We start from the raw sequence: 12,136 nt of genomic DNA on the forward strand, positions 1-12,136 counted from the left end.
AATAATGTAAGCAAATAAAACTGTATGTTAAATTATGAGGTCTGATTGTTCATTGCAATGTTTTAAAACCCGGGTTTTAATTGACCCGGTGTGATGACCGGTTCACGGGTCAACCAGTTGAACCGACAGGTCAACCCGGTTTATAGTCTTTTTTTATTTTTATATATTTTTAGTTTCCTGCATAATGCATAAACATATAAAACCAATAATTTGATGTCCACAAAGTTTAAACATTGAAAAAAATTGAAGAAACCGCAAACGGCTTGTTGTTTTGGCGCTCGCTACTTGTATCCAACTATTCAAGCCCTATCAAAACGGGTCAATCCGGTTTTAACCGGTTCGACATAAGCGGTTGAACCGCGGTTTAGGGGAAACCCGGCCGGTTCGATCCGGTCCGTATTTTTACAAAAAAACCGTTCTCAATTGACCCGCATTCTACCCCGAGTCACGGTCCAACTAGTTGAACCGGCCGGGTCGACCCGGATTTTAAAACATTGGTTCATTGACATTATTATTACTACTGAAACTTAGGAATGTGGTCCTGCTAGCTAGCCCGACCTATAACCAGTTTTAGAGTTGAAATGAAAATCTAACAGTTTTGATTAGGGTCGAAGAAAAAAAAAAAAAAAAAAAAAAACTAGCTCTATATATTGACCTCGATAACTGTAAACCCCATTACAAAATAAATAAACATCCCTTAATTGTTCGTATGTGGAAAAAGAACAATTGCCCTAATGTTGTGAATTAATCCGTAAATCTTGTGTGTTCTTTAGTTTTCTTTGCATCTTATTTGTCTATATCTGTTTGTAGTGATTACCCAAACATCTTAGTGTAGATAACGCACATTTACCTAGTGTAAAACACCATCCATATGTGCGTGTGCGGCTTAATTAACAAGATACAAATCACTACGCCATCATTAAATGGATTTTATCAAAGTATAAATACCTCAACAAACTACCTACTTAATTAGAAGTTCTTAAGTCAAAATAAACCGTAACAATGGAAATGGAAATAATCTCAATGTTTGGTGTCTTGTCACTACAAAATATCCAAATTTAAGAACATTTACAGTTCTGTTTTACAATATACAAATTAATCACTAATTACTACTTGATCCATGAGATTCTATCGGTGTAAGTTATCTTAAACTTCGAACACCATCTTTGCATGTACACATGCCGTATAAATCACTACAACTTCGTTTTCTCACACTTGGACAATTTACCGGAAAAAAAACTTTATATATATATATATATATATATATATATATATATATATATATATATATATATATATATTGAGTGAGTGAGTCCATATAAACCCTTTGGTTCTCCTTCTCTAGAACACACACTAAAAATGGAGTCAAGAAAAGAATCCAATCAGCTTCCATCAACAACAGATCACCTGTCAATGTTATGCAACAATGATTTCCAGGTACTGCATTTCTTTAATAAATATAACTCAATTTTCATAAATCTTTTTAAAGTATTTGAATCAATTGATGAGTACTAAGATCGGATGCATGGATTTTGTTTAACTAATTAACGACAAGCAAACTTATCATACACCTCCAAATACATGCATATACATTAAACAACTCTGGATATAGCCACGAAATGTAATATATATATATATATATATATATATATATATATATATATATATATATATATATATATATATATATACACATTAATACATGTGTGTGCTTAGGTGCAGTGTATGTATGTGTATAATAACTTGATACACATATTATGCTTGGTTTTATTTATTAGTTAATATTTGTGTTTGTATGTGTGTTTTTCAAATGTCATTGAAGAACATGTGTGTTTCTAATGCTTTTGTTTACTAACTAAGAAGAAAATATAAACTTGTTTCCAGAATTAAACAAACGGTAGTAAAATTCTTAATTACCATCGAAGAATATATCTTTAGTTTTTGTTCTCTTTATCATTTTATGGCATTGTTTTGAATACATGTGTTGATTTTGGGGTTTCCCCTACTAATTATAATTTCTTTATCAAATGTTCGAGTTTAGTTTACATATTTATTCATATATATTTACTACAGATGGTTATTTTTTGTATTTTGTTATTGATTATAACATGGTATTTTTGGTATATAATTAGTAATTATATAATATTTATTGAATAATTGTTTCATTAAATATTAGAATTCTTTATGAAACACAATGAGTATATCTAGAAAAATGATAGCTATTGAAGCAAACTTTAATTATAAGTGATAGAAATTTAATATAAATTTTATAATACAAAAAAGGAAGTAAACACTGAATAAAACAGATGTTATTAATTACCTTGCTAAATCTTGCATTTAATAACTATATAGTGTTGGTGCTTGTTACTATAACTATATACAATAAATCAGAGTGGTAATTATTTATGTAGTTGACTAACATTTTTGCTTAGACAACTTTTAGTATAGAAAAAAATAAATGAATCTCAAAAAATTTATATTAACTTCGTTTATGTTTCAAAAATGTAAATATATAAAACTTAAGCAGGTTCTATTCCACAAGAATTATATTATTATTTACCAATTAATTGTCACATTTTTATAATGTTTTACAAAGTTATTATGGTTTCAAATATGAAAAAAAGGAATTAATGTTTTTGTTTTCTGGATTGGAAAAATTGATCTCGTCAAAATTAAATGGTTGATGCATGTTTTTGCTCGAAGTCAATTTTGCATACCATGAAAATATTGAAATCAAATTAAAAAATTATTACTGATGTATGCAGAATCTATTAAATTTGTTTTCAATTTTCAAAATTATAAACAATTGCTAATTTTATCATGTTTATGCTTATTTGAAAACATGACCATAGAAACATAAAACAAAAACATCATCAATTAATTCTTTGACTTTGAGGAAAATTGCATAACTTTTTTTATTTATAAAACACATGAACCATGATGAAGTTCAGCAAGTCTTGAATTATATTGTATGCCCCAAATTGGGAACACACTTATAATTCTTATGATTTGAAAACACTTTTAAAGATTGTATAGTCTAAAAAGCTGGCTTAGGATTTGATTGATATGAATATACAAATCCAAGTGGTACCCAAGTTATCATTCTCACTTTTACACTTCACAACGATTATTACTACTATCTAAAAAAGAGTTAATATCCAATCAATTAATTGTGACAAAAGATAAAAATTAATGTCTAGCTACTTTAATATTATGTTCTATAATGCCCTTCTAAATCATGCATACACCCATACATATATACCATTTCCGACAGCTCTGAGATTTCAAGGAGTGGATGACAAAAAAATCTTCGGTAAAACTGATATAAGCTCGACATGTTGGGAAAACAAACCTTTCTCGGCATGGCATTGCCAAAGAGAGAAAATCATTTGCGCGCGCATATATATATATATATATATATATATATATATATATATATATATATATATATAAGTTAAATCTTCATTTTAGTTTGGTATTTAATTGTATTTGACCCAAGAAAATTAAAGTGAGGAAAAGTGGAGTCAAATTATTTCTTGAGCTTCACACCAAAAAAGTTTTTCACTTTCAACGAACACCATCATCATCTTTTCCGTTTTTTTAAACTATTTTAAAGATTATCTTCAAACTAATAGAAATTAAAAAAGAAAGTTTCATGGCTTTCAAAAGTAATCATACACAATTATTCACATGAAGAACATGCGTTACGCCATTGCAATTTGCAATTCTTTCACTTCAGTTAGAAACGTACTTGTAATATTTTATTGCATAATACATAAAAATCAAATCTGAATTTAAAATCTTAAAAAAAAAGTATTTAATCTTGTTTAATTAAGAGTGGTGTTTATTCATTCTGATCCATTATATCATGCAGAGCGTTAAAAACAAACTTTTAAACGAGTGCACAAGAGACGGCTCCTTGGATTGGAATGGAAAACCGGCAGTAAAGCAAAAAACCGGAGGATGGAAATCCGGGATGCTCTTGCTTGGTATGTTTTTAAGTCACAAAATTCGAATTCAAACATAAGATTAAATTTGTGCTTTATGTGTTGTACCTTATGCTGATTCGTTTGTGCAGTGAATGAAGGATTAGCAACGCTTGCATTCACAGGAGTGGAAGTGAATATGGTTTTGTTTTCAAAATCTGCTTTGAGACAATCAAATGCTGAATCAGCCACCATGTTTAGCACTTGGATGGGGAGTGTTTATTTGTTCTCACTTTTGGGTGCTTTCTTTAGTGACTCATATTTGGGAAGATACCTCACTTGTGTCATTTTTCAAGTTATTTTGACCATTGTAAGTCAACCCTTTACCCCATTTCTCCATAACTTCACGAAACTTATTACATACCAGTTCGAGTCTCAACAGTTACAGCGTTAGAGATTCAATTCCAATGAGGATTTGACTATTTATTGTCATGGTTATTTTATTTACATCTCACATGATGTGATACTCATGGCAGGAGATGAAGATTTAACACGTTTTTTTGGGATTTTGTTGCAGGGTTTGGTTGCATTGTCATTGACAACTCAAGCGTTTATGTTACAACCAAAAGGTTGTGGCAAAATAGGAGAAGTATGCAACGCTCATTCTTCGGTGGAAAAAGCAATTTTCTATTTATCAATTTACTTAATTGCCCTTGGAAACGGTGGCGCCGAGCCAGCCCTTGCTACATTTGGTGCTGATCAGTTTGATGAGGAAGATCCGGAAGAAAAGAGGGCGAAAACGACTTTTTTGAGCTACTTCTATGTTGCCCTAAACCTAGGATCTTTGATTTCAGAGACGTTATTAGTTTATATTGAAACCATGGGAGAGTATGTGGTGGCTTTTTGGATATCTACAGCATGTGGTTTTATTGCTTTGATGTCGGTTTTGAGTGGGAGTTTTAGATATCGGCATTTTAAGCCTAGTGGTAATCCCATCTCCAGATTCTCTCAAGTTATTGTGGCTTCTATGAGGAAAATTAAGCTTGAGGTGCCATCTAATGGAGATGGTCTCTATGAAGATTATTCTAGAGATGAAGGTGGAACAAGGAGAATATATCACACTAATGACTTCAAGTAAGTTCGGTTTCAGATTAAACGCAATAGATAAGAACATATTTTGTTAATTTGTTTATAATAGCACATCCTACTTTCATTTTTCTATTACTATTTTGAAAAAAAAAATCTATTTCATTTTTCATTTTCCTACTTTCATTTTTCTGAGACTCGTGTATTTTACAGGTTTCTTGATCGTGCATCAATCATGACCCCAGATGATGCCCAAAACCCACACCCATGGAGACTATGCACCATCACCCAAGTCGAAGAAGTAAAATGCGTGCTAAGACTCCTCCCAATATGGCTATGCACCATACTATCATCCGTAGTATTCATACAGATGATTTCTCTATTTGTAGAACAAGGTGCTGCAATGAACAGAGAACTCTCAAACTTCCACATCCCACCCGCAAGCATGACAATCTTTGACATAATAAGCACATCCGCATTTATCATATGCTACGACAAACTCATCCTCCCTCTATACACCAAACTAACAAAAACAAAACCAAACCCTCCAACCGAGTTACAAAGAATGGGAATTGGACTTGCTATAGCCACATTAGCCATTATCACAGCTGGTTTTGTCGAACATCACAGACTAAAAAGTAAAGGACCGAAGGAAACGAGTTCTTTGAGTATATTTTGGCAAACACCACAGTATGTGTTGGTGGGGGTTGCTGAGGCGTTTACTTATGTGGCTCAGTGGGAGTTTTTTGCAGCTCAAGTTCCGGATAAGTTGAAAAGTATTGGGCTTGGATTGTCTATGTGCTCGTCCGCAATGGGGAGTTATACTAGCAGTATTATATTGTCGGTGGTTATGAAGATTACTTCGAAAGATGGGAAGCCTGGGTGGGTCCCGGCGAACTTGAATGACGGGCATTTGGATCGGTTTTTTTTCCTTTGTGCGGGTTTGACTGCGGTTAATCTTGTGTTGTTTGTTTCGTGTGCTAAGAGGTATAAGAATATAGTTGTAGAGAGAAGAGATGAAGCACGTGAAATGCATTGAATCACCTTGTGGTTGTTGTTGTTGTTCTTGTTTAAATAAGATACAAAGAGAGAAATATAACAAGTTAAATTATAGAGTATATTGCCGATTTGGTCCTTCTGGTTGGTGGTTTTATTCGGTTTAGGTCCAAAAATGAATCTTTTTTCATTTTTGGTCTCTGAGTTAACATAATGTCGTTTTATAATCTAGTTTGTTAACATTAGCTAAATTAGTAAAGATGGTTTTCACTATGATCAACTTGAGTTCTTCAGATATGATATTTAAAAACAGGAAATAAACCAACGGAATAACTCAAATGAAGCTACATCATTAATATTTATTTTTAATGATAAACCAAGCAAACTGGTTTCTTCATTTAGATATTTTTGCAGTCAACTCTCTGACCAACTTAGCAGCAACCATGCCAGTCATCCCATCAACAGTATCACGTTGTGGGTTGAACTCGACCACATCTGCACCAACAACATCGGCTTGAAGATTGTGGAGAATGTTGAGAACGTCTCGGAATGAGAGGCCTCCCGGCTCGATATGGGAAACACCAGGGGCAAATGCCGGATCAAGACAGTCAACGTCTATTGAGATATACACTCCCTTAACACCCTCTCCAAGTTTCTGGATAATAACAATAAGCAATGATTAGGATGAGTGAGCAGGACATTTACGTCTTTTTGCACAAACAAGAAATCAAGAGCAAGTCCCACTACCAGATTCTCCAAAAAGTGTCGATCTTTTGAAAATGTGCGCATTTCATATTGCTCAACTCCAAATCTTTTCCCTTGTTCACGTCCTTCACTTGTTATTGATCGGATGCCAACCTGAAAAAGGAAACAAGAATTCATAAATAAAAATATAGAAAAGGAACCAACTTTTTAGTTTAATTTGTTATACTATTTCAAAAGGAATACCTGCAAGAGACGCCTAGCATAACCACCCTCCATAATTCTAGCAAAAGAAGATGCATGTGAATACTTATTTCCTTCAAAGCAATCATAGATATCAGGATGTGCATCAAGGTGAAGAACATCCACAGGTCCTCCAAGCTTCTCAGACACAGCCCTCACTACAGGATATGATATCGAATGATCACCCCCTAAAACTAAAGGCCTCAATGGACTCTGCAAAAAGACCATATACTTTAGCATCTTTTTCTTATTAGGACATACTTATTATACTTTAAAAAATCTAACCAATTGTAACAAGGAAAATTGCTTTGTAACTAACTGGATGATATTTGCTATAACTGAGTAGATTTTCACAGAAAAACGTTGTAATATGAAGAAATAAATATAACAAACAAAGCAATGAAAGTACAGTGCTATTTCTTGTACAAGTAAAGCAGCTTACTTCTTCCATCACTAGTTTGACAGACTCACTGATGATATTCATCAATCTGTCATCATCTATTCCACAATCTCGAAGCTCTTGAACAGGAACATCACCCACATCTGTTAAAATCCTAGGATCATTCAACTCTTTCCCTGCATCACACAACATGATTAATTCATGTTTTCAAACACACCATAACACATTGTAAATGTATTTAATTATCTATACCTTCCTCTGTGGTGGCATTTGTGCTTCCACACCAAATGGCCTCTCGAATCCTAGGTGGAGCAAATGCGGGACCCTGAAGAAAGGATGAATTGTGTCCAAGAGGAACTCCAAGAAGAGATGCTGAAGCTTTAGCACCACCTAATGCACGAACTAGCTCTCCCTTGAAAAAATATATATAAAACATAATTGTCAAAACTTAAGTTATAAATGCATAATGAAATATGGACATACCTTAAGTTTTGCCCTCTCACGAATGAGTGTAAGAGATGCCTCCATGACTCGGTTCTGGCCCTTCTCTATCACATCCTTAGGAACACTGTTTAATGTGTGCAGATAATGAATTCCTCTTCTCCCAATCTTCATCATGTTTGTTGGATAGATATCTGTTGCAGCTACAACAGAGAACAAGTTAAGCCCCGTTTGGTAGTTGCTGACTGAGAAAGTGCTGACTGAGAAAGGTCTGTCTGAGTAAGAAATTCGACCGAATAAGAAATCATATTGTTTGATTGTACATCTGACTGAACGTGCTGACCGGTGCAAAATGACCATTTTACCCTTGGTTCTATTTGCAACTTAACATACATTTTTTCATAACAAAATAGAAATATATATATATATATATATATATATATACACACACACACACACACAACATCCAAACATCAACCGATACAAATTCATCTTTTCTACATAAATAAAAACCGTAACTGCAAAAATAATAGTAGAAACTTCATTTAGCAACGACTTATCACCACCAACAAACACACGTGTATATGAAAGAAAATTGCAATTCAAAGTGCTAAATGAATGGCTTGAGTTCATCAGGTTGGCACCAAATGTAATTCCCATTACCAAAACATCTAACCAAAAGTCCATGATTGTTTCTTTATCATGGACAACAATAAATAACACACATCGACCCCACATTGTTGCAAAGCAGCAATAACCTTAGCATTGATCTGTTGAAAGTTTTGGTCAAATTACATGTTTGTAATTATAGCGCTTTGACTGTTATTTATGTTCCATATGGTAGCGTTCCTTTGTATACTCAACAATAACCTCTAGTTAATTCCATAAAACGGGAAATACCTCCCTGTCACAAATTTTTGTTTCACAAGCAGATATAAGACAAGTATCATTTCGCAATCAATAATCAACAAAAGAACTAATTCCAAATTTGATCCCTAATCGTATAAAACTAAAAAAGGTTCGACCTTTGACATATCAGCATATTGATTAAAAAAAACAAAAACAAATAAGCCACATAAAATCAAAAGGAGGGAGGAAGATGGAGTACCTGGACGGCGCTGCTAGCTTCGGTGGAGAATGGAGGAGCAAGACGATGTGGTCGGTGCTGATGAAACAGAAGCCGGTGATGCAGAGGCCGACCAAGGGTGAAGAAGTCGCTGAAGAGAAATTTTGTTCAAGGAGGGGGAAAAGAAGTTTGATCGATTTGTTTGGAGGCGTCACTGGTGGAGGGTCGGCCAAGGGCGGCTCTGCTCGGTGAGAACGAAGGAAAGGGAGGAGAGAGGTGGGAGGATTTACAAGGAATGAGATGGGAACGGAAGGAAAATACGACCTTAGAGAAGGAGAAGGGCATGCGAGGGATAAAGAAGACAATCGGTCTCGGTCAGCTTCTTATTTTTTCCTTACTGGGTCAGATGTCCAAGGGCCGAGTAAGATATTTATTTGCCCATATCAAACAAGCGGATCTGACCGGGTCAGACAAAAACATCTGACCGGACCCAGCCAGATCAAAATCAAACAGCCCCTTAAATAAAATGTTTTTAAGTTGGGAACTATGCTATCTCATTTAGTTAGCCATTGTATCTCAATTTTTAACCAATTAGGTAAGAAAAAGGGTGAATTTGCAGTTTTGCTATTACTATCTAACATACGGTTGAACTGATCAGATCGTTTTGGCAAACAAATATTTTCCCCCAAAATGTTCCATTTAGATGTTGAGCAAATTCACCGATTGAACAAGTAATCAATAGTCTTTTAGATTACCTAATGTTTTAATCTCAACTATTTACTGATTAAGAATCACCACATCAAAATTATGGACAAAATTTCCCTTAAACTTTCAAAACGGATAAAGAGTTTAACTGGATCATATACACTACAAAAACAATTACACGCAATTCAAACATTAACGTATTACGTATATCTCGTCACGAAAAAAAAATCGATGTTACTGATATACATATGAATCGGTTTCAAAGGTACAGTTCTGTCTCATCTCAAAGAATTTCAACTTGTGAAAGTAAAATTAATTCCACCAAAAGAAAGAAATAGATCAACACATACGAAAAAAAACAGAGCAGACGTAAATCTAACGAAAACTATGAGAAAAACTGAAAGGATAAAGGCGTTACCCCAATAGATTAAAGCGTTATCTAGAGAGAAACTGAGATTCAGAACAGCAGCGGGCGGGTATACAGGTGAAATTTTGGAAAAAGAAAATTGAGGATTGATTATCTGATATGAAGATGGTGTTTATACATGTGTGTGAGTGTATTGGGGGTGTGTGTCTGCGTAAGTTATTGGCGCAATTAAAAAGAATTAGGAAAGTGGAGTGTTTGGTGATATTTTTTTAAGGAAAGTCGAAAGAAACAACAAATGGATTAATTGTTGAGGTGGGCACCAAGGGGAATGTTTTTTTTTTTTCATATTTAAAAACTAAAATATAAAATTTAAATTTTGGAAATCAAATCCTTGAGTTTGTATTGAAAAATGAGTTGTATGAAATTATTCAAGTATCTAAATGAATTATTTGTGTTGTATTCTTTACAATCATTGAAGATATCTAGTCTTATTCATATACTATCAGCTAGTGAAGTCACACTCCCGAATCTTGTAACAAGTTCCCTGGAGTAGTTGGTATACGGACTTGCATTAAATGAATAAAATTTTGGGACTTAATTGCAACTTTCAATAGAAAGCGTTTGTGTGTTTACTGTTGATTCTATTGCAAACATTTTTTTCTAAAAAAAATGAAAGTACTTTCTACAAAAGGTTGATATAGTACGGACTTGTCAACCGGGGGCGGAGCTTGAACAATTTATTTGGGGCCGAAAGTATTATAAACTAGAATTAACGTTTAATCTCTTGATTTTCATCATGAATTTCTTCATTATCAACCTTTCTTTTGAAGAAAGAATGAATGATTTTCATATTTCCTATGATTATATCTATAAAAAATTAAAATAAAAAAACAATTCATTCAAAATCAATTAATCAGCTATTCAGTCCTTTAACTTATATCACATATTAGATTAGCATAGGCAAATAAGCAATGCTCATCATTCATTACTAATTAGTTGAACCAAGAAGTAAGAAGAGAATATTTAACAATGTGTAATTAAGTTGATTCCTAAAATTCCAACAACAATCAAATATAGAGGATAAGTTCATTTATCGAGTCAAAGAACTACATGAGAGTTTAATCTTCCGTATTTGTAAACGCATCCCATACTAGGCTCGTATCATGTCATGAGCCCAAGTGTAGAACTCACTCCCAAAAGCTAACTTGAAAGAGGAGGGGACACCTAGACTTATAAGCCACCAACTTATAGTACTTTTGGTCGATGTGGGATCATAACAAGTTTTTTTATTTTGAATAAACATGAAACCTCCATTTTTCCTTACGTTAACTTATCTCTTTCACAAGTTATTTTCAAAATTTTAAGATTGTATTCAACTTTCATTCTATAATCATATTCTATATATTCAGGTTTAACAATTCAGTCTATTGATGTCAATCCAATCATCAACTTTATTGTATAATAGTTTAATTTACTTATTTTTAGATCCCAGTATAAGAGAAAATAACAAAAATAAGAATTGTTATTAAGTTTTTTTTACAAGAACTAGACAAAAATTAAGAATATTCCCCCACCAACCATCAATTTCGTTGTGCCTCACTGCGAAATATTGAAAAGGCACAACAAAAGCCACAAAAAATCAACAACATTTCGTAATGACCCTTACAAAATGAACTGATATCTAATGATTTTCTTTTTCATTTTACATTAATTTTTCTTGTAAAAACTCTCAACCTAAGACTACGTTTTTCTTCAATCCGAATCTTGATTTTTTTTTTCTTTTTTTGAGAAAATGGTCTTTGAAGATCATCACCGCAAAAAAGAACTTCAAAAAATTGTTCTTTTAAAAATTGATTTCATAAAAATATGAATGAGTTCGTAAAATAAAAAAAATTCTATGCTTTTTTGGTTCCGTACCATACAAAACTACCACCAGTTTGGAGGTTTTTTATAACTTTATAGTCCAAGTAAATTCATATATTTCATTTTATTATTTGCTAGTGTCCACAAACAATAAATTTTGTTTAATATATTAATCGAATTTCAAAACCATTAATACTCTTACGTGTAAATAAATTGGATTCATTTAAACCACAAAAAAACAAGGTATATTAATTTCAACAAAATATGTGGATGTTACATCTTGTGTTTAACGAAAAAACAAAGTTGGATTGCAAGTTTGAAATTTTGCAAGTCATTTTCTA

General features: G+C 33.1%; 2 protein-coding genes across 5 annotated transcripts; one reads left to right on the forward strand and one right to left on the reverse strand.

Moving 5' to 3' along the window:
- The first annotated feature begins 1,323 nt into the window (after positions 1-1,323).
- Positions 1,324-6,149, forward strand: LOC145109864 (protein NRT1/ PTR FAMILY 7.3-like). The gene is made up of 5 exons (XM_079046988.1): positions 1,324-1,437; positions 3,875-3,989; positions 4,079-4,296; positions 4,504-5,060; positions 5,226-6,149. The coding sequence occupies exons 1-5, from the start codon at positions 1,360-1,362 to the stop codon at positions 6,049-6,051; spliced, it is 1,794 nt and encodes a 597-aa protein (XP_078903114.1). The 5' UTR covers positions 1,324-1,359; the 3' UTR covers positions 6,052-6,149.
- A 110-nt stretch (positions 6,150-6,259) lies between these two features.
- On the reverse strand, positions 6,260-9,255 carry ARGAH1 (arginase). 4 transcript variants are annotated; one of them, XM_079043013.1, is made up of 7 exons: positions 8,903-9,255; positions 7,837-7,988; positions 7,606-7,765; positions 7,396-7,529; positions 6,957-7,166; positions 6,756-6,866; positions 6,260-6,663 (listed from the first exon to the last, which is right to left on the reverse strand). In XM_079043013.1, the coding sequence occupies exons 2-7, from the start codon at positions 7,969-7,971 to the stop codon at positions 6,403-6,405; spliced, it is 1,011 nt and encodes a 336-aa protein (XP_078899139.1). In that variant the 5' UTR covers positions 7,972-7,988; positions 8,903-9,255; the 3' UTR covers positions 6,260-6,402. The 4 variants fall into 4 exon arrangements, with proteins under 4 accessions (XP_078899139.1, XP_078899140.1, XP_078899141.1 ...); XM_079043014.1 differs by having other exon boundaries at positions 7,837-7,997; XM_079043015.1 differs by having other exon boundaries at positions 7,837-8,065.
- Between the last annotated feature and the right edge of the window lie 2,881 nt (positions 9,256-12,136).

The sequence above is a fragment of the Lactuca virosa genome, chromosome 4, assembly GCF_052849685.1.
Source record: "Lactuca virosa cultivar CGN04683 chromosome 4, Lactuca_virosa_CGN04683_v6, whole genome shotgun sequence".
Lineage (NCBI taxonomy): Eukaryota > Viridiplantae > Streptophyta > Magnoliopsida > Asterales > Asteraceae > Lactuca > Lactuca virosa.